This window comes from Eimeria mitis, genomic scaffold (genome assembly GCF_000499745.2).
Source record: "Eimeria mitis Houghton genomic scaffold, Emh_scaff3321, whole genome shotgun sequence".
Classification (NCBI taxonomy): Eukaryota; Apicomplexa; class Conoidasida; order Eucoccidiorida; family Eimeriidae; genus Eimeria; species Eimeria mitis.
In genome coordinates this window covers 4,467-4,734 of record NW_013571660.1, presented here as the reverse complement: position 1 = coordinate 4,734, position 268 = coordinate 4,467, and the positions used below count along the sequence as shown (strand labels likewise).

The 268-nt window shown below is 54.5% G+C and overlaps 1 protein-coding gene across 1 annotated transcript in view; it reads right to left on the bottom strand.

The window, feature by feature from the left end:
* Positions 1–12: 12 nt before the first annotated feature.
* EMH_0064800 (uncharacterized protein) overlaps positions 13–268 on the bottom strand; it is a gene marked incomplete at both ends in the record, with an annotated part of 1,873 nt that continues 1,617 nt past the window's right edge. The window contains one exon of the mRNA XM_013498305.1: positions 13–238. Within this exon, the coding sequence (XP_013353759.1) occupies positions 13–238 (226 nt within the window). The remainder of the gene's footprint in view (positions 239–268) is intronic.

Genomic DNA, 268 nt, shown 5'->3' with positions numbered 1-268 from the left:
CAAAGCGGCGCATCAAGAATGTTGTTGCTGCTGCTGTTGCTGCTGTTGCTGCTGCTGCTGCTGCTGGTGATGCAGTTGATCCTGTTGCTGCTGCTGCTGCTGCTGCAGCAGCAGAAGAAGAAAAAGGAGACAGAGACACAGATATGTCTCCTGCTGCTGCAGTTTCTGCTGCTGCTGCTGCTGCTGCTGTAGGTGTTCCTGCTGCTGCTGCTGCTGCTGCTGCTGCTGCTGCTGTTGTCTGCATCAAGAGCGCTTTCATAGTCATCGA